The following is a 24,280-nucleotide window of genomic DNA, read 5'->3' as shown; positions in this document are numbered from 1 at the left end:
GCTGAACATGCAACTTCAGTACCCCATTCCTGCTTTCTCTCCATACCCCCTGATCCCTTTAAACGTAAGGGTCACATCTAACTTTGAATATATCTAACGAACTGGCCTCAACAACTTTCTGTGGTAGAGAATTCCACAGGTTCACAATTCTCTGGGTGAAGAAGTTTCTCCTCATCTCGGTCATAAATGGCTTACCCCTTATCCTTAGACTGTGACTCCTGGTTCTGGACTTTCCCAACATCGGGAACATTCTTCCTGCACATAACCTGTCCAGTCCCATCAGAATTTTAAACGTTTCTATGAGACCCCCTCTCATTCTTCTAAATTCCAGTGAATACAAGCCCAGTCGATCCAGTCTTTCTTCATATGTCAGTCCTCGCCTGTCGAGTTGCTAACGCTGGGAGCTCACGTCCATTCTTGTGTTTGTCTACAGTGATGCGGAGGGCTCTCCGCGGATGAAGAGCTCGGGGCAGCGATGGAAGGTCGAGTCCCGTACCGGATCTACGACCCTGGTGGGAGTGGAGCTTTGCTGACGAGGAAGATCAGCAGTGAGCCGGAGAGAAGAAAGCTGGCTACCTACCAGCAACTAGTTGCGGAAAACAATGTCCTGAAGGAACGCATGAAAGGCTTGAAAAGCTTAGGTAACAAACTCTGCACCCTCGAATTTTGATTTGCGGTGCGCGGTCCGTCCGAATACGCATGGGCAGTTTCTCCAGCGACCTTCGCGGGACTTCTAGGCTGCGCAGCTCGGCAATAATGGTGGCAGAGTGAGCATAAGGGACAATAAGAATAAGGAACAGGGATTAGGTTATTCAGCCCTTCGAGCCTGCTGTTTGATTTACCCCCCCTTTTTTTTTTTAAACCATAAAGCCGAAGAAATGATTGTATTTTTACTGCAGTGTTTCGAGAGGTAAACCACCCTGCTGCTACAGTCTTCAAACAACCATGCGTTGTTCTAGTGAAAAAAAATTTAATTTGAAACAACTGCAATTTGTATTTATAAGAACATAAGAAATAGGAGCAGGAGTAGGCCATACGGCCCCTCGAGCCTGCTCCGCCATTCAATAAGATCATGGCTGATCTGATCATAGACTCAGCTCCACTTCACGCCCGCTCCCCATAACCCTTTATCCCATTATCGGTTAAGAAACTGTCTATCTCTGTCTTAAATTTATTCAATGACCCAGCTTCCACAGCTCTCTGAGGCAGCGAATTCCACAGATTTACAACCCTCAGAGAAGAAATTCCTCCTCATCTCAGTTCTAAATGGGCGGCCCCTTATTCTAAGATTATGCCCCCTAGTTCTAGTCTCCCCTATCAGTGGAAACATCCTCTCTGCATCCACCTTGTCGAGCCTCCTCATAATCTTATACGTTTCGATAAGATCACCTCTCATTCTTCTGAATTCCAATGAGTAGAGGCCCAACCTACTCAACCTTTCCTCATAAGTCAACCCCCTCATCCCCAGAATCGACCCAGTGAACCTTCTCTGAATTGCCTCCAAAGCAAGTATTTATATCACGCCTCAACGTAGTGAAATGTCCCAAGGCGTTTCACAGGAGGGTGCTCGGACAAAATTTACACCGAGCCACAAAAGGAGATATTAAGGCAGGTGACCAAAAGTTTGGTCAAAGAGGTAGGTTTAAAGGAGCATTTTAATGGAGGAAAGAGAGGCGGAGAGGTTTAGGGAGGGAGTTCCAGAGCTTGGGGCCCAGGCAACAGAAGGCACGGCCACCGATGATGGAGCGATTATAATCAGGGATGTTCAAGAGGCCAGAATTAGAGGCGTGCAGACATCTCGGGATTGTGGGGCTGGAGGAAGTTACAGAGATAGGGAGGGGCGAGGGCCATGGGGGGGATATTGAACACGAGGTTAGAGCCATCAACATGACTTGGGGCTGAAATCATGTGACAGGCACCATCTCTCTCGCCTTTCCAGTCTTTTAAACCAGAACATTGCCTTGTTTGAAAGGAAATCTAGCCTGACCCAACACTTGGATTCCTTCAAAAGAAGATATTGGGCAATTGTTGTAGATCTGTAATGTGTCAGCTGTGGCTCAGTGGGCAGTACTCTTGCCTCTTGAGTCAGAAGGTTGTGGGTTCAGTCCCACTCCAGAGACTTGAGCACAAAAAGTCAAAGCCTCCACTCTCAGTGCAGCGCTGAGGGAGCGCCGCACTGTCGGAGGGGCAGCGCTGAGGGAGCGCCGCACTGTCGGAAGTACCGACTTTCAGATGAGACATTAAATCGAGGCCCTGTCTGCTCTCAGTTGGACGTAAAAGATCTCATGGCACTATTTCGAACAGGAGCAGCATGTTTGAGGCTGGGTATTCTGCGGTGAGTGTCTCACCTCCTGACTCCCCAAAGCCTTTCCACCATCAACAAGGCACAAGTCAGGAGTGTGATGGAATACTCTCCACTTGCCTGGATGAGTGCAGCTCCAACAACGATTTCGACACCATCCAGGACAAAGCAGCCCGTTTGATTGGCACCCCATCCACCACCTTAAATCTCCAACATTCACTCCCTCCACCACCGGCGCACCGTGGCTGCAGTGTGCACCATCGACAAGACGCACTGCAGCAACTCGCCAAGGCTTCTTCGGCAGCACCACCCAAACCCACGACCTCTACCGCCTAGAAGGACAAGGGCAGCAGGTGCCTGGGAACACCATGATAGGGTAGAGTGTACATGGGCTGTGGGAGGGGATTAAATCACCTTCAAGTTCCCCTCCAAGTCATGCACCACCCTGACTTGGAAATATATCGCACTGTGGGACTACCTTTGCCACAGGACTGCAGTGGGGTATGGCAGTCAGGAAGGTTATGGGGTGAGTGTAGTGACAGGAAGTGTCTAGTTATGGTGCTGCAGGCATTGTCTGTGTGGGGAGGCCCAATGGGCCAGCTGGTTTGGCCCTCGAGGACGCTGGGCAAAAGTTGAATAGTGGAGACATGCTTAAGCATGCAGGGAGCATTTTCATGGTGTACATGGGCCGTGGGAGCAGATTCAATGGGTGGGTAATGTCGATGATAGGGGAGAGTGTACATGGGCTGTGGGAGGGTATTCAATGGGTGGGTAAAGTCGATGATAGGGGAGAGTGTACATGGGCTGTGGGGGGGGGAGGAGGAGGGTGGTTAATGGGATGAATCGTGCTCTCCTGCTTTGACCACCTGTGTGTGATTCCTGTGCGATGGTTATCTGCACCAGGCAACCTGCTGGAGGAGTCTCAGACTGAAGCATCAAAGCTCCGGCAGAAGGTCGAGGAACTAGTCCGTCAGGAAGTCCTGAAGTCCACAATCAGTCTCTCTCCTCAAGAGATCAAAAGCCCAGCACTGACCAGTGATGTGCAAGGTATGTGACAAAAGTCCGCGCTCTGCAAAGGGGAAATCATATCCAAATCCATTGGGGCTGCACCTCATTCCCTTGGGATGTGTGTGTCGGTCGTTGTTCGCCTAAGGATATAAAATCTGCCCTTGTGTTGTGACCCGAGGGTTTAACAGTTGTCCTTTTTTAAGTTACTTTAATCGTTCCCCGCCGCCAATTAATGCTTAGAAATGATGCGAATGTATTTGCGCAGTCACTCTGCCCAGGGTTGTATTGGTGGGGCTGATCCCTTGGTCTGGATGAAGGTGAGGTTCTGATAGAGCCCGAGTTGTCACCGCCTGGAGTCCAGCACACTTTCCCAGCTGTTCCATCGGGGGACAGACCTTCCTCACCCCGGGGAGGGTCAAAACCAGAGAGGGTTCATTTACATACAGAACACCGAACATCAGGAACAGGCCCTTCAGCCCCTCGAGCCTGCTCCGCCATTCAGTAAGATCATGGCTGGTCATCAACCTCAACTCCACTTTCCCACCCGATCCCCATATCCCTCCATTCCTCTAGAGTCGGCGGAAAAAATTCGATTGATCTCAGCCTTGAATATACTCAACGACTGAGCCTCCACAGCCCTCTGGGGAAGAGAATTCACCACCCCCTGAGTGAAGAAATTCCTCCTCATCTCAGTCCTAAATGGCCGACCCCTTACCCTGAGACTGTGACCCCTGGTTCTAGACTCTCCAGCCCGGGGGAAACATCCTCCCTGCATCTACCCTGTCAATCCCCCTCAGAATCTTATGTTTCAATGAGATCACCTCTCATTCTTCGAAACTCGAGGGAATGGAGGTTACACATGCAGAATACCTCACCTACAATTTCACTAAGGGTTTGGCGATGGATGAACTGTATCCGGGCCCTGTGACCTACACTAATCAACCTTCTGCCTCCTGTAGATTCTGACCCAACTTCCACACAGCAGCACCATTGTGACTTGGACAGGAGCGGAAAACGGGAGTTGGAGACTAAGGCAGAGGCGAAGGCTTCGTCCAGTGTGAGTATTGAACCCCCAGAGGGTCAGCTTCCTCTGTTTCTGGTGCTCTGGGTAATTGAACTCTGAACTCTCTCCCCAGCTCCATACTCCCCAACCCTACCCCTCGCTCATCGTGCCATCTCCTCCTATCTCGCTCTCATCCCAATGTCTTCTCCTCCTCTATCTCATCTCATCCCAATGTCTTCTCCTCCTCCTATCTCGCTCGCATCCCAACATCTTCACCTCTATCTCGTCTCATCCCAACGTCTCCTCCTCTATCTCGTCTCATCCCAATGTCTTCTCCTCCTCTATCTCGCTCGCATCCCAACATCTTCTCCTCCTATCTCGCTCTCTTTCTCATCGCACCTCATCCTCCTCCTATCTCGCTCTTCCCCAGGGTCTCCTGACTGTGGAACTCTCTCCCCTCCCTGGCCCTTCCTTTTCTCTAACTTGGTGTCACGTAATGTCTACTTCTTGCTCCCCCCCGCCCCACCCACTCAGCTCCTCTCCTACTCTATAGAACCTGGTGGAGTCCTTCGCTCTGGGCCTCAGCCCTTCCCTCCGAGTCTCGACCGCCTGAGGAAAAGAGTGTTTGAAGACCAGGCCCTCAAAACTGCCACCAAGCTCATGGTCTATAGGGCTGTAGTAATACCCGCCCTCCTGTATGGATCAGAGACATGGACCATGTACAGTAGACACCTCAAGTCACAGGAGGAATACCACCAACGATGTCTCCGCAAGATCCTACAAATCCTACAAATCCTCTGGGAGGACAGACGCACCAACATTAGCGTCCTCGACCAGGCCAACATCATCAGCATTGAAGCACTGACTACACTTGATCAGCTCCACTGGGCAGGCCACATTGTCCGCATGCCCGACACGAGACTCCTAAAGCAAGTGCTCTACTCGAAACTCCTTCACGGCAAGCGAGCCCCTGGTGAGCAGCGGACATGCTACAAGGACACCCTCAAAGCCTCCCTGATAAAGTGCGACAACTGGGAGACCCTGGCCAAAGACCGCCCTAAATGGAGGAAGTGCATCCGGGAGGGCGCTGAGCTCCTCGAGTCTCATCGCCGAGAGCATGCAGAAACCAAGCGCAGGCAGCGGAAGGAGCGTGCGGCAAACCAGTCCCACCCACCCCTTCCCTCAATGACTGTCTGTCTCACCTGTGACTCTCGTATTGGACTGTTCAGCCACCAAAGAACTCACTTCAGAAGTGGATGCAAGTCTTCCTCGATTCCGAGGGACTGCCTATGATGGTGGTTAATAAACAAACTAGTTCTTAATAGCAATGTGTTGCTATGAATTCTTAAGCAAAGAACCCAGTAAGCAAATACATTACAGGCTGTGATTTTTGCCAACCCAGGTGGTTCCTGACTTTATACCTGACTAGTGTGGGCAGTTAGAAAGAGGGTCCCACAGATGGAGAGAACAGGTTCCTCATGAAGTATTTGACACATGATAGGAGGCGTGTTAGCCTTACAAACGCAATTCCTTAAACTTTGAAAAAAAATTTCCAAGCACCATGACGAAATGTCATTAGCTGTCTATTTGTCATTCATTTAAGAAAAAAAAGAATTTGTGGGCTGTGGGCGTCACTGGCAAGGCCGGCATTTATTGCCCATCCCCAGTTGCCCTGAGAAGGCGATATTGCAACTGAGCTGTGGCTAGGCCAGTTCAGAGGGCAGATAAGAGTCAAACACGTTGGTATGGGACTGGAGTCACATATAGGCCTAGACTGGGTAAGGATGGGGGCAGGTTTCCTTTCCTAAAGGGCATTAGGAACAGGAGGAGGCCATTCAGCCCCTCGAGCCTGTTCCGCCATTCAATGAGATCATGGCTGATCAGTATCCTAACTCAACCCACCCGCCTTGGCTGTATGTCCCTTGATACCCTCGTCTAGCGAAAACCTAACCATCTCTAATTTAAAGTTATTAATTGAACTGGATCATCAGTCCAGTAACACAACCACTACAAAGAAACATAGAAAATAGGTGCAGGAGTAGGCCATTCGGCCCTTCGAGCCTGCACCACCATTCAATAAGATCATGGCTGATCATTCACCTCAGTACCCCTTTCCTGCTTTCTCTCCATACCTCTTGATCCCTTTAGCTGTAATGACCATATCTAACTCCCTCTTGAATATATCCAATGAACTGGCATCAAGAACTCTCTGCGGTAGGGAATTCCACAGGTTAACAACTACTACACTACCGTACCCTGCATATTAATCTGGTGTCGCAGAGAAATGATCAATTGGCATTATTGGTTTGAATATATACCAGACTGAAATCAATAGATTCTCGGGCAACAAGGGATATTGGGATCGGGGTGGAGTTGAGGTCAATGATCAGCCGTGATCTCATTGAATGGCGGAGCAGGCTCGAGGGGCCGAATGGCCGACTCCTCTTATTTCTTACTGCCTTAATATAAAAACAGTTGGTGTGATGATCGGGATTCTGACAATGCAGTTGTGTGGATATTGCCTTTCTCTGTCAGCTGTGGCACAGTGAGTCAGAAGGTTGTGGGTTCAAACCCACCAGAGATTTGAGCACGACAATCTCGGCTGACACTCCAGTGCAGTGCTGAGGGAGTGCCGCACTATCGTAGGGGCCGCCTTTCGGTTGAGACGTTAAACCAAGACGTCTGCTCTCTCAGGTGGATGTAAAAGCACCTCCCAAACCCACGGCCTCTACCACCTAGAAGGACAAGGGCAGCAGGAACATGGGAACACCATCATCTCCAAGTCGCCCGTCTGCCCTCTCAGGTGGATTTCAAAGATTCCAAGGCCACAACTTCGAAGAAGAGCAGGGGAGTTCTCCCCGGTGTCCTGGGGCCAATATTTATCCCTCAACTAACATCACTCAGTTTATCTGGTCATTATCACATTGCTGTCTGTGGGAGCTTGCTGTGTGCAAATTGGCTGCTGCGTTTCCTACATGGATTAAAACGTTTACAGCACTGAAGGAGGCCATTCAGCCCATCGAGCCCGTGCCGGCTCTCCACTTCAGCTAGTCCCACTCCCCTGCCATTTCCCTATAGCCCTACATTCCTTCAGTGAATGCACTTCAAAAGTACTTCATTGGTTGTAAAGTATGCACGCGCGCGCGCTCTCTCGCTCTCGCTCTCGCTCTCGCTCTCGCTCTCGCTCTCGCTCTCGCTCTCTCTCTCGCTCTCTCTCTCGCTCGCTCTCTCTCTCGCTCGCTCTCTCTCTCGCTCGCTCTCTCTCTCGCTCGCTCTCTCTCTCGCTCTCTCTCTCGCTCTCTCTCTCGCTCTCTCTCTCGCTCTCTCTCTCGCTCTCTCTCTCGCTCTCTCTCTCGCTCTCTCTCTCGCTCTCTCTCTCGCTCTCTCTCTCGCTCTCTCTCTCGCTCTCTCTCTCGCTCTCTCTCTCGCTCTCTCTCTCGCTCTCTCTCTCGCTCTCTCTCTCGCTCTCTCTCTCGCTCTCTCTCTCGCTCTCTCTCTCGCTCTCTCTCTCGCTCTCTCTCTCGCTCTCTCTCTCGCTCTCTCTCTCGCTCTCTCTCTCGCTCTCTCTCTCGCTCTCTCTCTCGCTCTCTCTCTCGCTCTCTCTCTCGCTCTCTCTCTCGCTCTCTCTCTCGCTCTCTCTCTCGCTCTCTCTCTCGCTCTCTCTCTCGCTCTCTCTCTCGCTCTCTCTCTCGCTCTCTCTCTCGCGCTCTCTCTCGCGCTCTCTCTCGCGCTCTCTCTCTCGCTCTCTCTCTCGCTCTCTCTCTCGCTCTCTCGCGCTCTCTCTCGCGCTCTCTCTCTCTCGCGCTCTCTCGCGCTCTTTGACCCTTGACCTGTGTGTGTGTGTGTGTGTGTGTGTGAGTCGAGTAGTCAAGTGAATGTAGAAGATCCTTTGACACAATTCAGTGCTGCACTGGGGGTTCCTCCTGACGCCCTGCCTAGTACCTCCTTCACCCAACCAGGGGGCAATCCCCTGGCCCCAGATTAAAGCTCATTCACCTCCCCCTTGCCTTTACTGGGGAAGGGAATGGCGCAGTGTGTCACTGATAGTAACGGTTTTAAACTCCATTCTTTTTGTGTGGGGCGCTATTTGTGATATTTGAGCACCTTCTAAATATAGTTCTTTCATTTCAAAGGGCTCATCCTCCGAGTTTGAAGTGGTGAGTTCGGGTGACAAGAAAGAGCTGCAGGAAGAACACAGTGAGGTGAGTTTTGGCTGCATCTGGGGAGGGATGGGGGGAATGGGGCTGTATCGGGGGGTGGGGGGAGGTAATGGGGGCTGTATCGGTGGTGGGGGTGTGGTGGGGGGGAGATGGGGGCTGTATCGGTGGTGGGGGGGAATGGGGCTGTATCGGGGGGGGTGGGGGGAGGTAATGGGGGCTGTATCGGTGGTGGGGGGAGATGGGGGCTGTATCGGTGGTGGGGGGAGATGGGGGCTCTATCGGTGATGGGGGGGAATGGGGCTGTATCGGGGGCTGGGGGGAGGTAATGGGGGCTGTATCGGTGGTGGGGGGGTGGGGGGGAGATGGGGGCTGTATCGGTGGTGGGGGGAGATGGGGGCTGTATCGGTGGTGGGGGGAGATGGGGGCTGTATCGGTGATGGGGGGGGTAATGGGGGCTGTATCGGTGGTGGGGGGGGAGTTGGGGGCTGTATCGGTGATGGGGGGAATGGGGCTGTATCGGGGGCTGGGGGGAGGTAATGGGGGCTGTATCGGGGGTGGGGGGGGAGATGGGGGCTGTATCGGTGATGGGGGCGGGAGATGGAGGCTCTATCGGTGATGGGGGGGAATGGGGCTGTATCGGGGGCGGGGGGGGGAGATGGGGGCTGTATCGGTGGTGGGGGGGTGGGGGGGAGATGGGGGCTGTATCGGTGGGGGGGAATGGGGCTGTATCGGGGGGTGGGGGGAGGTAATGGGGGCTGTATCGGTGGTGGGGGGGTGGGGGGGAGATGGGGGCTGTATCGGTGGGGGGGAATGGGGCTGTATCGGGGGCTGGGGGGAGGTAATGGGGGCTGTATCGGTGGTAGGGGGGGTGGGGCGGGGCGGGGATGTGGGGGGGAGATGGGGGCTGTATTGATGGGGGGGGAGGGGGTTGTGCGGTGTGGGGGTAAGTGGGGAATGGGGGCTGTATCGGTGGAGGAGGAGGGGGCGGGGCGTGGGTGTGTGGGGGGGTAGATGGGGGCTGTATCAGTGTGGGAGGGGGGTGGGGGGATGGGGGCTGTATCGATGGGGGGGGAGGTGCGCGGGGGAGGGGCTCGCCGGGCAGAGGGGAGTCTCTGCATGTAACTGAAGACCCTAACTGGCCGTTTTTAAAACCAAGCACTCGGGCTTATTTCTAGAGGTGTAGAATTGAAAAATAGGGAAGTTATGCTAAACCTGTATCGAACCTTGGTTAGACCACACTTGGGGTACTGCTTACAGTTCTGGTCGCCATATTATAAAAAGGATATAGAGGCACTGGAGAGAGGGTGCAGAGAGAATGTTTCGACGTGGGGAAGAGCATAACTCGAAGCCGTCAATATAAGATCATCACCAAGAAATCCAATCGGGAATTCAGAAGAAACTTCTTTAGAAACATAGAAAATAGGTGCAGGAGTAGGACATTCGGCCCCTGGAGCCTGCACCACCATTTAATAAGATCATGGCTGATCTTGCAACTTCAGTATCCCATTCCTGCTTTCTCTCCATACCCTTTGATCCCTTTAGCCATAAGGGCCATATCTAACTCCTTTTTGAATATATCCAATGAACTGGCATCAACAACTTTCTGTGGTAGAGAATTCCACAGGTTCACAATTCTCCGAGTGAAGAAGTTTCTCCTCATCTCGGTCCTAAATGGCTTACCCCTTATCCTTAGACTGTGTCCCCTGGTTCTGGACTTACCCAACATCGGGAACATTCTTCCTGCATCTAACCTGTCTCGTCCCGTCAGAATTTTATATTTTTCTAATGAGATCCTCTCTCATTCTTCTAAATTCCAGTGAATATAAGCCTAGTCGATCCAGTCTCTCCACGTATGTCTTTACCCAGAGAGCGGTGAGAATGTGGAACTCGCTGCCACAGGGAGGGGTTGAGGCGAATAGTATCGATGCATTTAAGGGGAGGCTGGACAAGTGTATGAGGGAGAAGGGATTAGAGCGTTATGCTGATAGATTTAGATGAGGAAAGACGGGAGGAGGCTCGCATGGAGCATAAACACGGCATGGACTGGTTAGGCCGAATGGCCTGGTTCTGTGCCGTATACCCTCGGTAATCCCTCATCCTTGGAACCATTCTGGTAAATCTCTGCACCCTCTGAGGTGTTGGCATCTTTCCCAAAGCGCGGTGTCCAGAACGGGACACAGTATTCCCGCTGGGGCCCAACCGGCGCTTTTATGGAGGTGGTTCTGCTTTTGTTCGTCTATTTATAAAGCTCAGGATCCCATAGGCGTTTAAATACTTCCCCCTCGAGTCCCTACACTGGAAGACCCCGGCAGCACATTTCCACAGGCCCCAATCTCTCGTCCGTGAGCCCGTTCTGGTGAGTATAGATGGCGAGTGTTGATGTGCCTCAGCATGTTGCTCTCGCGCCTCTGAGTCAGAAGGTCGTGGGTTCAAGACCCACTCCAGGGACTTGAGCACCAAAACCTCGGCTGACACTCCAGTGCAGTATTTGAGGGAGCGCCGCACTGTCGGAGGGGCAGTGCTGAGGGAGCGCCGCACTGTCGGAGGGGCAGTGCTGAGGGAGCGCCGCACTGTCGGAGAGGCAGTGCTGAGGGAGCGCCGCACTGTCGGAGAGGCAGTGCTGAGGGAGCGCCGCACTGTCGGAGGGGCAGTGCTGAGGGAGCGCCGCACTGTCGGAGGGGCAGTGCTGAGGGAGCGCCGCGCTGTCGGAGGGGCAGTGCTGAGGGAGCGCCGCGCTGTCGGAGGGGCAGTGCTGAGGGAGCGCCGCACTGTTGGAGATGCCATCTTTCGGATGAGCCGTTAAACCGATGCCCCGTCTGCTCTCTCAGGTGGGCGTAAAAGATCCCACGGCACTATTTCAATGAAGAGCAGGGGAGTTCTCCCCAGTGTCCTGGGGCCAATATTTAGCCCTGAACCAATATCACTAAAGCCAATTATCTGGTCATTATCACATTGCTGATTGTGGGAGCTTGCTGTGCACAAACTGGCTGCAGCGTTTCCAACATTACAACAGTGACTACACTCCCACAGTACATCATTGGCTGTAAAGCGCTTTGGGACTTGCTGAGGTTGGGAAAGGAGCTGTAGAAATGCTGGTTCATTCACGTTATTCTTGGTTGCATGTGTCGTCAATTCACAATCTTTGGGTTTTTTTCATTGAATTAAATGCGGGGTAATTCTGGAAATTTCGACTTTGCGTAATTGTTGAATCATGATGTTCAGCAGTTATAAGTGCGCATGTTACACACTGGGTCATGTGAAATCCCTAGATGTCGGAACCCAGCGAGGGAGGGGGGGCTGACAGGACTCTTAAAGGGACCTTGCTGACAGGAAGTGACTTCGTCTCCATTGTCCCAGTGAGGGTGAAATTATTCATTATTCCACACAGCCGAACTGGTACAGCGCAGGTCTCGAAAAGGGACGTAAAACCAAAAGCTGCTTTGTTCAAAGGGGACTTGGCCCACATCTGTGGATTTTGCATGACTGCAAATTTGAAATAGGCGGGCTTTAGAATCATAGAAATTTACAGCACAGAAGGAGGCCATTCGGCCCATCGTGTCCACGCCAGCCGACAAAGAGCTACCCAGCCTAATCCCAATTTCCCGCTCTCAGCCGTAGCCCTGTAGGTTACAGCACTTCACGTGCACATCCAAGTACTTTTTAAATGTGGTGAGGGTTTCTGCCTCTACCAACCTTTCAGGCAGTGAGTCCCTCTGGGTGAAGAAATTTCCCCTCAAATCCCCTCTAATCCTTCTACCAACTATTTTAAATCGATGCCCCCTGGTTATTGACCTCTCTGCTGAGCAAATAGGTCCTTGCTGTCCACTCTATCTCGGCCCTTCAGAAGTTTATACACCTCAATTTATACACTAAAGAAAACAACCCCAGTCTATCCAATCTTTCCTCATAGTTAAAATTCTCCAGTCCAGGCAACATCCTCGTAAATCCCCTCTGCACCCTCTCCAGTGCAATCACATCTTTCCTGTAATGCGGTGACCAGAACTGCACGCAGTACTCCAGCTGTGGCCTAACCAGTGTTTTATGCAGTTCAAGCATAACCTCCCTGCTCTTTATCTATTTTTGTCAGAAACTTATTTCACACCGATTCTCCTGATTCTTGATCGTAATCTGCAAGTCAAGCTCAGTTGCGTGAGAATGAGTTACAGCCTCTTCCTCCCCTGAAGGTGATGACCCTTTACTGGGGTATGGCACCTTGTCGTAACAGCCATTCTTCATGTGCGAACCTTGCCTGGCTAGTTGACTGTGGTGGGCATCGTGCCCAAGCACAAAATCCAGGCTGACACTCCCAGTGCAGTGCCGAGGGAGCGCCGCGCTGTCGGAGGGGCAGTGCCAAGGGAGCGCCGCACTGTCGGAGGGGCGGTGCTGAGGGAGCGCCGCGCTGTCGGAGGGGCAGTGCCGAGGGAGCGCCGCGCTGTCGGAGGGGCAGTGCCGAGGGAGCGCCGCACTGTCGGAGGGGCGGTGCTGAGGGAGCGCCGCGCTGTCGGAGGGGCAGTGCCGAGGGAGCGCCGCACTGTCGGAGGGGCAGTGCCGAGGGAGCGCCGCACTGTCGGAGGGGCGGTGCCGAGGGAGCGCCGCGCTGTCGGAGGGGCAGTGCTGAGGGAGCGCCGCGCTGTCGGAGGGGCAGTGCTGAGGGAGCGCCGCGCTGTCGGAGGGGCAGTGCCAAGGGAGTGCCGCACTGTCGGAGGGGCAGTGCCAAGGGAGCGCCGCACTGTCGGAGGGGCAGTGCCGAGGGAGCGCCGCGCTGTCGGAGGGGCAGTGCCGAGGGAGCGCCGCACTGTCGGAGGGGCAGTGCCGAGGGAGCGCCGCACTGTCGGAGGGGCAGTGCCGAGGGAGCGCCGCGCTGTCGGAGGGGCAGTGCTGAGGGAGCGCCGCGCTGTCGGAGGGGCTGTCTTATGGATGAGACATTAAACTGAGGTCCCGTCTGTTCTCTCGATGGATGTTAAAGCGATCCCACACAAACTATTTTGAAGAAGAGAAGGGGAGTTCACCTCGGTGTCCTGGGGCCAATATTTATCCCTCAATCACCATCACTTAAAGAAAAACAGATTATCTGGTCATTTATCTCATTGCTGTTTGTGGGAGCTTGCTGTGCGCAAATTGGCTGATGTTTTTCCTGCATTACAAGAGTGACTAGACTTTTTAAAAAAAAAGTACTTTATTGGCTGTAAAACAGCTGAGGGCATTTTGAGGTCGTAAACGGAGCTAAAGAAATTCAAGTCTTTCTATATCTGTGGGTTTAAGCCCTAACCAGTTACAGATGGCAGCCTGTTCAATAACTGAATGCCTTTAAGTTAATTTGGACCCAGTAATTGAGCTTAGGCCGTTCAGGGATGATGTCAGGAAGCGGGTGGTAGAAAGGAAGACCTGCATTTCTATAGCACCTTTGACAACCTCAGGACATCCCAAATGAATTACTTTTGGAAGTGTAGTCACTGTTCTAATGTAGGAAACGCAGCAGACAAATTGTGCATAGCAAGCTCCCACAGACAGCAAGGTGATAACTGGATAATTTGTTTTAGTGATGTGATTGAGGGATAAATCTTGGCCCCAGGACACTGGGGTGAACTCCCCATGCACTTCTTTGAAATTGTACCATGGGGTCTTTTATGTCCAGCTGACAGTTTTAACATCTCATCTGAAAGAAGGCATGTCCGACAGTGCGGCGCTCCCTCAGTGCTGCCCCTCCGACAGTGCGGCGCTCCCTCAGTGCTGCCCCTCCGAGACAGTGCGGCGCTCCCTCAGTGCTGCCCCTCCGACAGTGCGGCGCTCCCTCAGTGCTGCCCCTCCGAGACAGTGCGGCGCTCCCTCAGTGCTGCCCCTCCGACAGTGCGGCGCTCCCTCAGTGCTGCCCCTCCGACAGTGCGGCACTCCCCCAGTACTGCCCCTCCGACAGTGCGGCGCTCCCTCAGTACTGCACTGGAGTGTCAGCGAAGATTTTTGCGCTCCTGTCTCTGGAGTGGGAGGTGAACCCACAACCTACTGACTCCGAGGCGAGGGTGCTACCCATGGAGCCACAGCTGACACTTGCAGTTAAGATACAGTTCAGTCATGAGCTAATTTAATTTCGGAACAAGTTCAACTGGCTGAATAACCTCCTCCTGTTATGTTCTCATCACGAGAATAGTGACACCATTCAGGATAAATGAGCTGTCTGTGGTGTGCGGTGCTTGAGGGGAGAAAAGGGGACAATGAATCAGGAAGTCTCTGCAATATTTGTTTAAGAAAATTAATCAAATGAGCAGTTTAAATATGGGAACTAAGGACTGAAAGATGGCAAAATAATGACGTGCGGAAATGGCAGGAGATTAAATATCGACCAAGGTTGTTGGGCTAACCTAGGTGTCTTGTTGTAGTTTACCAAGACAACTCAACATAAATTTCAGCTCATCTAAAACTCTGCTGCCCCGTGTCCTAACTCGCACCGAGTCCCACTCACCCATCACCCCCTGTGCTCGCTGCCCCGTGTCCTAACTCGCACCAAGTCCCGCTCACCCATCACCCCCTGTGCTCGCTGCCCCGTGTCCTAACTCGCACCGAGTCCCGCTCATCCATCACCCCCTGTGCTCGCTGCCCCGTGTCCTAACTCGCACCAAGTCCCGCTCACCCATCACCCCCTGTGCTCGCTGCCCCGTGTCCTAACACTCACCCAGTCCCGCTCACCTATCACCCCCTGTGCTCGCTGCCCCGTGTCCTAACTCGCACCGAGTCCCACTCACCTATCACCCCCTGTGCTCGCTGCCCCGTGTCCTAACACTCACCCAGTCCCGCTCACCTATCACCCCCTGTGCTCGCTGCCCCGTGTCCTAACTCACACCAAGTCCCGCTCACCCATCACCCCCTGTGCTCGCTGCCCCGTGTCCTAACTCGCACCAAGTCCCGCTCACCCATCACCCCCTGTGCTCGCTGCCCCGTGTCCTAACTCGCACCGAGTCCCGCTCACTCATCACCCCCTGTGCTCGCTGCCCCGTGTCCTAACTCGCATCGAGTCCCGCTCACCCATCACCCCCTGTGCTCACTGACCTATTGGCTGCCTTCCTGGCAATGCCTCGTTTTGAAAATTCTCCCTGTTTTCAAATCCCTCCATGGCCTCGCCCCTCCCTATGTCTGTAATCTCCTCCACCTCTACAACCCGCCCCCCCCCCCACCTCCCCCAAGATCTCCGCAGCCCCCCAATTCTGGCCTTATGTGTATCCCACATGATTTCCATCGCTCCACCGTCGGTGGCCGTGCCTTCAGCTGCCTGGGCCCCAAGCTCTGGAACTCCCTCCCTAAACCTCTCTACCTCTCTCTCCTCCATTCAGGCGCTCCTTAAAACCTACCTCTTTGACCAAGCTTTTGGTCACCTGTCCCAATATCTCCTTACGTGGCTCAGTGTCAAAGTTTGAGGACGCTCCTGTGAAGCACCTTGGGACGTTTTACTGCATTAAAGGCGCTATATAAATGCAAGTTCACGAGATTAATTCCTGAGATGAAGGGGTTGACTTATGAAGAAAGGTTGAGCAGGTTGGGCCTGTACTCATTGGAGTTTAGAAGAATGAGAAGTGATCTTATTGAGACATATAAGATTCTGAGGGGGCTTGACAGGGTAGATGCAGAGAGGATGTTTCCCCTCGTGGGGGAATCTAGAGCTAGGGGCATAGTTTCAGAATAAGGGGTCGCCCGTTTAGAACGGAGATGAGGAGGAATTTCTTCTCTGAGGGTTGTGAATCTTTGGAATTCTCTGCCCCAGAGAGCTGTGGAGGCTGGGTCATTGAAGGTGGAAATAGACAGATTTTTGAACGATAAGGGAATCGAGGGTTATGAGGAGCGGGCGGGGACGTGGAGTTGAGCCCAAGATCAGATCAGCCATGATCTCATTGAATGGCGGAGCAGGCTCGAGGGGCCGAATGGCCGACTCCTGCTCCTATTTCTTATGTTCTTATGTAAATTGTTGTTGATGATGACGAGCAGGCCTGGCTGTGATTGGTTGTAATTGTGTCTCGTGTCTCTCCCCCGGTTCAGGATGTACTGCAGCAATTGTCGACCGAAGACGGAAACCTGTCAGTCTACCTACAGCACCTCGAGAGCTCGCTGAGCATGTTTGCCGAGGAAACCAACCGGAAGGAGCTGCTGGCCCACCTGAGCCGAATGGCCGTTGACTTCAACCGCCTCTCCTCCAAAGTGCAGAAGAACGAGTGCAAGACCACCATCCTACAGGTAGGGGGCAGTAGTCGGGGATAAAAGCTCACGGGGTTGGGGGTAATATATTAGCATGGATAGAGGATTGGCTAACTAACAGAGAACAGAGAGTCGGGATAAATGGTTCATTCTCGGGTTGGCAACCAGTAACTAGTGGGGTGCCGCAGGGATCAGTGCTGGGGCCCCAACTATTTACAATCTATATTAACGACTTGGAGGGAAGGGACCGAGTGTAACGCAGCCACGTTTGCTGACGATACAAAGATGGGAGGAAAAGCAATGTGTGAGGAGGACACAAAAAATCTGCAAAAGGACATAGACAGGCTAAGTGAGTGGGCAAAAATTTGGCAGATGGAGTATAATGTTGGAAAGTGTGAGGGTCATGCACTTTGGCAGAAAAAATCAAAGAGCAAGTTACTATTTCAAATGGAGAAAGATTTCAAAGTGCCGCAGTACAGCGGGACCTGGGGGTACTTGTGGATGAAACACAAAAGGATAGTATGCAGGTACAGCAAGTGATCAGGAAGGCCAATGGAATGTTGGCCTTTATTGCAAAGGGGATGGAGTATAAAAGCAGGGAAGTCTTGCTCCAGTTATACAAGGTATTGGTGAGGCCACACCTGGAATACTGCGTGCAGTTTTGTTTTCCATATTCACGAAAGGATATATTTGCTTTGGAGGCAGTTCAGAGAAGGTTCACTCGGTTGATTCCGGAGTTGAGGGAGTTGCCTTATGAGGAAAGGCTGAGGAGGTTGGGCCTCTACTCATTGGAATTCAGAAGAATGAGAGGTGATCTTATCGAAACGTATCAGATTATGAGGGGGCTTGACAAGGTGGATGCAGAGAGGATGTTTCCACTGATGGGGGAGACTAGAACTAGAGGGCACGGTCTTAAAATAAGGGGCCGCCCATTTAAAACAGAGATGAGGAGAAATTTCTTCTGAGGGTTGTAAATCTGTGGAATTCGCTGCCTCAGAGAGCTGTGGAAGCCGGGACATTAAATAAATTTAAGACAGAAATAGACAGTTTCTTAAACGATAAGGGGTTATGGGGAGCGGGCGGGGAAGTGGAGCTGAGTCCATGATCAAATTAGCCATGATCTTATTAAATGACGGAACAGGCTCGAGGGGCTGTATGGCTGCTCCTGCTCCTATTTCGTATGTTCTTATGGTGCCGAGTTCTGTAACGGTTTGGCACTTGATAGGCGGCAGCGCTGTGTTTCAAAGCTCCTCTGTGTAGGAGTGGGAGGTAGGGACGCCGTATCCAGACATGATGGTTCAGCCGTCGTGATGTGTGGGGGAGCGGTGGCGGGGGCAGTGTAGGTGGGCCAACTGGCCTTTTCCTTCAGTTTTGTATGTTGGTACAGCTCCATGGTGGGATGGAGCAAGTTAACAAGCCCTCGTCCCAGCACACGTTCTGATGGGATAGGGACAGGCAACACGCACAGGGACCGGGAGGGAGGGGAGGGAGGGAGGGAGGGGAGGGGAGGGGGGGAAATGGGGACAGGCAATATCTACCTGGAATGAGTGAGGTGGAAGAGAGGAGAGGAGAGGAAGGGAGGGTGGTGATGGGCTAGGATAGGGCCAGCCAATACCCATGGACTGAGCGAGGAGAAGGAATGGGCTGGGGCCAGGCGATATCCATAGCGAGGGGATGGGACACTGGGTGCATTATTATTTTTAACAATCCAAGTAGATCATTCTGCTTGGTGGGGATGAGAAGAGAAAAGGGAATCCTTGGTTTTGTACCTTGATGCTCGGGGAGGTGGGGGGAGGGGGGGTTGTCATTTCCCGGAGGGGGCGTGATTTACCTTAGAGGGGGCTATAATTTCCCGAGGGGGGCGGGGGGATGGGTGCGGATTCACCGCTATAGAAGTGGGGTAACCAGCGTATCTCTGGGGTTTCAGTGGGTTCTCCAGTTCAGAGACGGCAGACGATGTGGGGATTGAACACTGGACTTCCGTCTAAAGTGCCGTGCGCAGTCATGAGCTCGCACATTACTCGATGGATCTGAACTAGGAAGGGCGCAGTATAGACTTCGTGGAGCTGATCAGGTTCAGGAGTCACCTGATGAGATCTCCAAGGTTGTGGCCGCAAATAATGCGAGACCACCTCTACTGGTTGGTGCGATGGCTGAGAAGTCTGCGATGATCGTGGAAGGAATTAAGAGGGGCGGTTCGAAAAAGGAATTTCAGAGCCTGGTTCAACGTTGCGAGGTTTTGCTGCAGTTCTGGCCTCTTGCGCATCCCCGATTATAATCGCTCCACCATCGGCGGCCGTGCCTTCAGCTGCCTGGGCCCTAAGCTCTGGAACTCCCTCCCTAAACCTCTCCGCCTCTCCGTCCTCCTCAAGACGCTCCTTAAAACCTACCTCTTTGACCAAGCTTTTGGTCCCCTGTCCTAATATCACCTTGTGTCCACCCTACGTAAACCTGAGGTGATCCAAAACTCGGCTACCCCATGTCCTAACTTGCGCCAAGGCCCGCTCACCCATCACCCCCTGTGCTCGCTGCCCTGTGTCCTAACTCGTAGCAAGTCCTGCTCACCCGTCACCTCCTGTGCTCACTGCCCTGTGTCCTAACTCGCACCAAGTCCCGCTCACCCATCACCCCTTGTGCTTGCTGCCTCGTGTCCTAACTCGCACTAAGTCCCGCTCACCCATCACTCCCTGTGCTCGCTGACCTACATTGGCTCCCGGTTAAGCAATGCCTCGATTTCAAAATTCTCATTCTTGTTTACAAATCCCTCCATGGCCCTCGCCCCCTCCCTATCTCTGTAATCTCCTCCAGCCCCACAACTCCCCAAGATGTCTGCGCTCCTCTAATTCTGCCCTCCTGAGCATCTCTGATTATAATCGCTCAACCATTGGTGGCCGTGCCTTCTGTTGCCTGGGCCCCAAGCTCTGGAACTCCCTCCCTAAACCTCTCCGCCTCTCCACCTCTCTTTCCTCCTTTAAGACGCTCCTTCAAGCATCCCTCTTTGACGCAGCTTTTGTTCACCTGCCCTAATTTCTTTTTATGTGGCTCGGTGTCAAATGTATTTGTTTTGTCTTAAAGCACTCCTGTGAAGCGCCTTGAGACGTTTTACTACATTAAAGGTGCTATATAAATGTAAGTTGTTGTTGAAGCAGTGCTCATTAATTCCTTTTAAAAGGGAACTGGTTGCTTTAACAACCAAAGGGACGTATTGAAGGAATAAAAACGGAGAATGCTGGAAATCTCAGCGGGTCAGGCAGCATCTGTGGAGAGGAGGCAGAGTTAACATTTCGGGTCGATGACCCTTTGTCAGAACTGGAGAGTGTTCAGAAAGGACAGATTCTTACCAGGGGGAGGGCGAGGAAGAACTCAAGGGAAGGTCTGTGATAGGGTGGCAGGCAGGAGAGATTAGAGAGACAAAAGGGGCGATGGGCCGAATTCAAATGGTAATGGCCGGAGTTAGAAAAACATTAGTCCTGATAGGGTGTGAATGGCGGGATAATGACCGACTGCCATTAGAAGTATTGAAGGATTGTGAGGATGAGTGGGAAAGTGTGCGGGAAGTTGTCTGAGCGCCCTGTTACCGTGCTGTGACATTCCCTCTGTGGATTCATGATCCTCTCTCCCTCTCCCCTTGCTCCAGACTCTCTGCGAACAATTGCAAAATGAAAATGAAGATCTGCGCAAGAAACTGGACCACGACCTGGATCTCAAGAACCAAATGATGGAGAAGATGAAGTACGTTCACGGGCTTGCTTTGAGAAGAAAGAACTTTGCATTTATATAGCGCCTTTCACTAGGTCAGGACGTCCCAAGGTGCTTTACAGCCAATGAAGTACTTTTTTAAAAAAAAAGTGTAGTCACTGTGGGAAACGCGGCAGCCAATTTGGGTACAGCAAGCTCCCACACACAGCAATGTGATAATGACCAAATAATCTGTTTCAGTGATGTTTGAGCGATAAATATTGGCCCAGGATACTGGGGAGAACGCACCTGTCTTCGCAATAGTGCCATAGGATCTTTTACGTCCACCTGAGAGAGAGGAGACGGGGCCTCGGTTTAATGTCTCATCTGAAAGACGGCACCTCTGACAGTGCAGCGCTCCCTCAGTACTGCCCCTCCGACAGTGCGGCACTCCCTCAGTACTGCCCCTCCGACAGTGCGGCGCTCCCTCAGTACTGCCCCTCCGACAGTGCAGCGCTCCCTCAGTACCGCCCCTCCGACAGTGCAGCGCTCCCTCAGTACTGACCCTCCGACAGTGCAGCACTCCCTCAGTACTGCCCCTCCGACAGTGCGGCACTCCCTCAGTACTGCCTCTCCGACAGTGCAGCGCTCCCTCAGTACTGCCCCTCCGACAGTGCAGCGCTCCCTCAGTACTGCCCCTCCGACAGTGCAGCACTCCCTCAGTACTGCCCCTCCGACAGTGCGGCACTCCCTCAGTACTGCCCCTCCGACAGTGCAGCACTCCCTCAGTACTGCCCCTCCGACAGTACAGCGCTCCCTCAGTACTGCCCCTCCGACAGTGCAGCACTCCCTCAGTACTGCCCCTCCGACAGTGCAGCGCTCCCTCAGTACTGCCCCTCCGACAGTGCGGCACTCCCTCAGTACTGCCCCTCCGACAGTGCGGCACTCCCTCAGTACTGCCCCTCCGACAGTGCAGCGCTCCCTCAGCACTGCCCCTCCGACAGTGCGGCACTCCCTCAGTACTGCTCCTCCGACAGTGCAGCGCTCCCTCAGCACTGCACTGGAGTGTCAGCCTGGATTTTATGCTCGAGTCCCTGGAGTGGGACTTGAACCCACAACCTTCTGACTCCGAGGCGAGTGTGCTGCCCACTGAGCCATGGCTGACGCAGTGTCTCAGCTTAAACACACCACCCCTTTCACCAAGGTGTACCATTAACACCCCCGTAACCCCCTCAGTTTGGAGATTTCCCCACCCCACCCCCAAACCTCTAAACTCTTCCACCCCCTCTCTCCCAATCTTCAAACATCTCCTGAAAACCTACCCCTTTTGGCCATCCCCCTTTCCTTCATAGGAACAGGAGTAGGCCATTCAGCCCCTCGAGCCGGTTCCGCCATTCAATGAGATCATGGCTGATCTGTGACCTAACTCCACATACCCGCCTTTGGCCCATACCCCACAATACCTTTGGTTAACAGACATCTATCAGTCACAGATTTAAAATTAACAATTGACCCAGCATCAATTGCCGTTTGTGGAGGAAAGTTCCAAACCTCTCCCACCCTGTATGTGTAGACGTGTTTTCTAATTTCACTCCTGGAAGGCCTGGCTCAGACCAGGTCCGAGGTTTCCCAACCAGTGGGAATAGTATCTCTCTATCTACCCTCTCTGTTCCCATTAATATCCTGAAACCTTCGATCAGATCACCCCTTAACCTTCTAAATTCCAGGGAATACACCCCTAGTTTGTATAATCTCTCCTCGTAATCTAACCCTTGGAGTCTGGGTATCTTTCTGATAAACCTAGGCTGCACTCCCTCCAAACCCAATGTACCCTTCCCCAGGTGTGGAGCCCAGAACTGCTCACAGTGCTCCAGGTGTGATCTAACCAGGGCTCTGTACAGCTGCAGCATAACTTCTACCCCCTTGTATTCTAGTCCTCGACATATAAAGGCCAGCTTTCCATTAGCCTTTTTGATTATTTTCTGTACCTGTTCGTGGCATTTTAATGATCTATGTAACTGGACAATTCTCTTTGGACCTCCACTGATTTTAGTCTTTTGCAATAAGGAACATAATAAATATTGGCAGGAGTAGGCCGTTCGGCCCCTCGATCCTGCTCCGCCATTCAATGAGATCATGGCTGACCTTCGACCTCAACTCCACTCTACTGCACTATCCCCATATCCCTTAATATCCAAAAATCTTATCGATCTCTGTCTTGAATATACTCAAAGACTGAGCCTCCACAGCCCTCTGGGGTAGAGAATTCCAAAGATTCACCACCCTCTGAGTGAAGAAGTTTCTCCTCATCTCAGTCCTAAATGGCTGACCCCTTATCCTGAGACGGTGACCCCTGGTTCTAGACTCCTCAGCCCAGGGGAAACATCCTCCCTGCATCTACCCTGTCAATCCCCCTCAGAATCTTGTATGTTTCAATGAGATCACCTCTCATTCTTCTAAACTCTAGGGAATATAGGTCTAGTACCCTGTTCTATCCTTTGTAGGCCCAAAATGGATGACCTCCCATTTGCCTACATTGACGTCAATTTGCCACAGTTTTGCCCGTTCGCTCAATCTGCCGATGTCCTTCCTGTGCGGACTCCCGCGGTCTCCTGTAAAGAAAGGGTTTATGTAACCGCCGACGTTACCTGTCTCTCTCTCTCTCTCTCTAATTCTCTTCACCACCAGGTACGAGAACTTGAAGCTGAAGAAAATGGTGGCCGAGCGGGAGGAGGTGCAGCAGGCTCCAGGGTTCGAGGTGGTCTCCAAACGCGAGGTTGCAGACATGTTGCTGGAAGGAGCAGGCCTTCAACAGGTTAATATCTGTCCCGCACTCATTCCTGAAACCCATTTATGCTCAAAAGAGCTGGTGCAGAGGCTCAGTGGCCCCTTTCTGTGCTATTCTATGATTCTAAGGTAGGCAAGAAAGGAAAGGCCAGGATTTGCCTTTCTACTTATGTTATTATGTCAGAAATAGGAGCAGGAGTCGGCCATACGGCCCCTCGAGCCTGCTCCGCCATTCAATAAGATCATGGCTGATCCGATCATGGACTCAGCTCCACTTCCCCGCCCGCTCCCCATAACCCTTGACTCCCTTATCGCTCAAAAATCTGTATCTCCGCCTAAAATATATTCAATGACCCAGCCTCCACAACTCTCTGGGGCAGAGAATTCCACAGATTTACAACCCTCTGAGAGAAGAAATTCCTCCTCCTCTCAGTTTTAAATGTGCGACCCCTTATTCTGAGACTATGCCCCCCTAGTTGTAGATTCCCCCACGAGGGGAAACACCCTCTCTGCATCTACCCTGTCAAGTCCCCTCAGAATCTTGTACATTTCAAAAAAATCGCCTCTCGTTCTTCCAAACTCCAATGTGTATAGGCCCAACCTGTTGAGCTTTTCTTCATACGACAACCTCTTCATCTCGGGAATCAACCGAGCGAACCTTCCCTGAACTGCCTGAAATGCAAGTTCACCTATTCTTCTGCTTAGGCAGACCCTCTGAGTCGAGGATAACTTGCTTCCATACTAATATCAGTTCTGAGGTGACTGATGCGGGACGTACAGTCTCTCACAGGTGGGGAAGAGGGGGGGGGGGGGGATGGAGGGACGGGTGGGTGGGGGGGGCCTTGGGTTGCAGTGCGCTCCTTCCGCTGTTTGTATTTGACTTCCGCCTGCTCCCGGCGAAGTCGCCTTCCCGGATGCTGCTCCTCCACTTTGAGCGGACAAGGGCCAGGATTCCCGAGTGTCGGTGGGGATGTTGCATTTTTTTTCCATTTGTATAGCGCCTACACGACCTCAGGATGCCCCAAAAAAAGTGCTTTACAGCCGCTGAGGTACTTTTCTAAGTGTAGTCACCATTGCAGCGTAGGGAACGATGCCAGCCAATTTACGCAGGGCAAGATATCACAAAGAGAAAGAAAGACTTGCATTTCTGTAGTGCCTTTCACG

At 52.5% G+C, this 24,280-nt stretch overlaps 1 protein-coding gene across 1 annotated transcript in view; it reads left to right on the top strand.

Annotated features, from left to right (window-relative positions):
• The first annotated feature begins 439 nt into the window (after window positions 1-439).
• Window positions 440-24,280, top strand: part of tnip1 (TNFAIP3 interacting protein 1) — a 69,144-nt gene continuing 45,303 nt past the window's right edge. The window contains exons 1-7 of the mRNA XM_070877996.1: window positions 440-641; window positions 3,206-3,349; window positions 4,270-4,367; window positions 8,447-8,515; window positions 16,496-16,690; window positions 20,289-20,383; window positions 23,018-23,144. Coding sequence (XP_070734097.1) covers window positions 476-641; window positions 3,206-3,349; window positions 4,270-4,367; window positions 8,447-8,515; window positions 16,496-16,690; window positions 20,289-20,383; window positions 23,018-23,144 — 894 coding nt within the window. The 5' untranslated portion in view covers window positions 440-475. The remainder of the gene's footprint in view (window positions 642-3,205; window positions 3,350-4,269; window positions 4,368-8,446; window positions 8,516-16,495; window positions 16,691-20,288; window positions 20,384-23,017; window positions 23,145-24,280) is intronic.

Source organism: Pristiophorus japonicus, chromosome 4, assembly GCF_044704955.1.
Source record: "Pristiophorus japonicus isolate sPriJap1 chromosome 4, sPriJap1.hap1, whole genome shotgun sequence".
NCBI classification, from domain to species: domain Eukaryota; kingdom Metazoa; phylum Chordata; class Chondrichthyes; family Pristiophoridae; genus Pristiophorus; species Pristiophorus japonicus.
The sequence above is the reverse complement of the archived record's forward strand: the minus strand, read 5'-3'. Positions and strand labels throughout refer to the sequence as shown.